At 36.9% G+C, this 3,312-nt stretch overlaps 1 protein-coding gene across 2 annotated transcripts; it reads left to right on the forward strand.

Annotated features, from left to right (window-relative positions):
- Positions 1–798: 798 nt before the first annotated feature.
- Positions 799–2,972, forward strand: LOC137721495 (linamarin synthase 2-like). 2 transcript variants are annotated; one of them, XM_088698908.1, is made up of 2 exons: positions 799–1,402; positions 1,895–2,972. In XM_088698908.1, the coding sequence occupies exons 1-2, from the start codon at positions 886–888 to the stop codon at positions 2,773–2,775; spliced, it is 1,398 nt and encodes a 465-aa protein (XP_088555034.1). In that variant the 5' UTR covers positions 799–885; the 3' UTR covers positions 2,776–2,972. The 2 variants fall into 2 exon arrangements, with proteins under 2 accessions (XP_088555034.1, XP_068316692.2); XM_068460591.2 differs by having other exon boundaries at positions 800–1,402; positions 1,841–2,972.
- The last annotated feature ends 340 nt before the right edge of the window (positions 2,973–3,312 follow it).

Raw genomic sequence — 3,312 nt, forward strand, 5'->3', positions numbered from 1 at the left:
ATATATATAATGACTTGGTGCTGCATTGTGCAGCGTGTGTGTGTATGGTAAAGGGTGTTGCAGTGCGCAGCAAATGTAATTAGTTGAATGGTTACAACTTTTAGTTAAAAGACATGATGCTTACTCAAATTGTATGAGTAGAATTAAAAAAATATAAATAATCAAAATTTATTTTCTGAAAATTCTAAATAGAAGACATGTCTTTTGGGTCAACACTATTAAGAAGGGTTGTATATCTTCAACTAAAATGAAAGGACTCGATGAAGGGGTGCTTTAATGCTTATAAATACCTATTGTGACATAATGTTTCACACACAATTTTCATAAATTTGTTTCTACATTCCTTACTCTCTTTTCTCTCCATCACATTCATACAATTTCTTTCTAGTTATTTCTAAGAGAATACAATACGGTTTTGCTAATCGAATATTTCATACTTTGTTATATCTTGGAACTGACTTGCCAAGAACCCTTTAGCAAACTCATTCGAGTGGGGGCAAATAACACTTTAAAAAAACGATTCAAGTTGTACCTCAAAGTCATCATTCGGATTATTCTCTATATTTCTATATTTACTCTAACGCAAGGTACGGATCCAATTGTTGGAGTTTTCTGCTTAACATCTAATACAAGGCTGCCGCATCTTAATAGATGACTTGTATCAGTATATTAAAAAAGAGCAAAGTCATTTGACAAAAGTGACCCATTAATTAATAATCACCGAAGATAAATTAAAAAAGAACAAGGCATTTGACAAACGTGACCCACTAATTGATAAGTGCCGAAGAGAAGGCCGGCACACATTTTCAATCAAAAGATTGAAGTCGGCTTTTCACTACACAAGACTTCAAAACTGTGCTCTTTCCTAGTTTTGGGTAAAGAGAGATGATGAGTTCAGTAGAACAAGCAACCAAAAAACTGCACGCAGTTTTAGTCCCATTCCCAGCACAAGGCCATGTTCACCCCGTGATGCAATTAGCCAAGCTTCTTCACGCAAAGGGCTTCCACATAACCTTTGTCAACACCGAGTTCAACCACAACCGTTTAATTCGATCTAAAGGTCCCGACTCCGTTAAGGGTCTACCAGACTTTGTGTTCGAGACCATACCAGACGGGTTGCCCCCTTTGGATAAGGATGGAACACAAGATGTTCCAACTTTATGTGACTCCGTTAAAAAAAATTGTCTTGGCCCATTTAAAGAACTGGTGAAGAAGATCAACACCACATCTCAAGTGCCACAAGTTACGTGTATAATTGCAGATGGTGTCATGGGCTTTGGGAGACAAGCTGCTCAAGAATTAGGCATTCCAGAGGTTCAATTTTGGACTGCCTCTGCTTGTGGCTTCATGGGGTACTTGCAATACAGTGAACTCATCAAACGTGGCATCATTCCGTTCAAAGGTACTTTCTGTAATTTGTGCACCATTTATTGTTTTTATGTTTTCGTTGCATAATATAAATAATCAGTTTATTTATGTGTATGAACATTTTTGCATGCATAAATTATCTTAACATGCTTGAGTTAAATCATACACATCCCTTTCAAGTATATATTCTTTTGTTTGGCAGTGCATTAAAGTGATTAGTTATGTAGAGATCACTTAGGTTTTAATAAAATCAATCTCCAATTAGTAAAAGTCGGTCCTAACCGTGTTGATATAATTGTTGGATAAAGTTATCAAGGGATTTTGCACCATGCACCTGTAAAAATATGTGAAATCAGTTTTTTTGTCAAGCAACTACAAATTAAAGTAAACATTTGAGATCTTCAAATTTACTCTTCTAACTATCAATATAATTATCTATCATCACACATGCTTCACCTCGCCTGCATTTCAGATGAGAATTTCATGCATAATGGCACACTCGATACACCAATTGATCGGATCCCAGGCATGAGAAATGTTCGGCTCAAGGACATCCCGAGTTTCATTAGAGTTACTGATCTCAACGACATAATGTTTAATTTCATGGGATCCGAAGTTTGGAGCTGTTTGAACTCTTCTGCAATCATCTTCAACACATTTGACGAATTTGAACACGAAGTGTTAGAGGTAATATTGACAATGTTCCCCAACATTTACACCATCGGCCCCCTTAATTTGCTTGGCAGGCATTTCTCGGAAAACAGTTTGGTTAAGTCACTTAACTCAAGCTTATGGAAAGAAGACACAAAATGTTTGGAATGGCTTGATAAACAAAAACCCAATTCAGTTGTGTATGCAAATTATGGATGCATAACGACGATGACTGACCAACATTTGATCGAGTTTGCCTGGGGGCTAGCAAATAGCAAGCACCCATTTTTGTGGATAGTTAGGGCTGATGTGGTAAAGGGTGACTTACCAATTTTACCTGATGAATTTTTTGACGAGATTAAGGATAGGGGATATATTGCAAGTTGGTGTACACAGGAGCAAGTGTTAGCTCATCCATCTGTTGGGGTTTTCCTAACACACAGTGGTTGGAATTCTACCATTGAAACTATATCTCACGGTGTGCCTGTAATTTGCTGGCCTTTCTTTGCAGAGCAACAAACGAATTGTCGGTACTCGTGCACAACGTGGGAGATTGGAATGGAGGTGAGCCCCGATGTTAAGCGCCACGAAATTGAAGCACTTGTTAAGGAAATGCTAGAAGGAGAAGGAGGGATGAAGATGAGGGGAAAGGCAAAGGAATGGAAGAAAAAAGCTGTTGAAGCTACTGATGTTGGAGGATCATCGTACAATAATATTGAGAGATTGTTTAAGGAGGCACTCCAACTTGGTGAATGAATTGCTATAGAATGAGGAACACGTTTGGTCCCTTTTCATGAACTATCAAATATGCTTTTATTGACCAGGGATTTATCTTATTTTCATATTTACTGTAGCCTTTTATTGTTTATGTTTGACAATTTGGATCTCAGTTTTTCTAGTTGTTGTAGCCCCTCACTATAAATAAACAACATCACATGTTGTAGTCGATGTTATTCATTGTCTCTATCATGTCTCTAATTTTTTATCTTCTTACTTCCCTCTGTTTCTCCTCAAATGCATTGGTTTGGTTACATTCAAAGGTATGTGATAATTGTGTTATCAGAGATGAACCCTAGATGGGTGCATTTATATTAGTCGAGATAGAGACCTTTTTGATATAGAATATGTATTAAACTGAGAGAATCCAAGTGGATATCTAGAAATAATTATTGTGTTATATTTGGAGTGTGATTATTTGCAGCACACGCCAATCCCTAGATTATAGGAATCTCCATGAATATAAGGAAACCAATATAATCCTCAATTTGATCAAGTTTTCGTGTCTTGCAATTC

Source organism: Pyrus communis, chromosome 1 (genome assembly GCF_041283825.1).
Source record: "Pyrus communis isolate YQ-2024b chromosome 1, ASM4128382v1, whole genome shotgun sequence".
Taxonomy (NCBI): Eukaryota; Viridiplantae; Streptophyta; class Magnoliopsida; order Rosales; family Rosaceae; genus Pyrus; species Pyrus communis.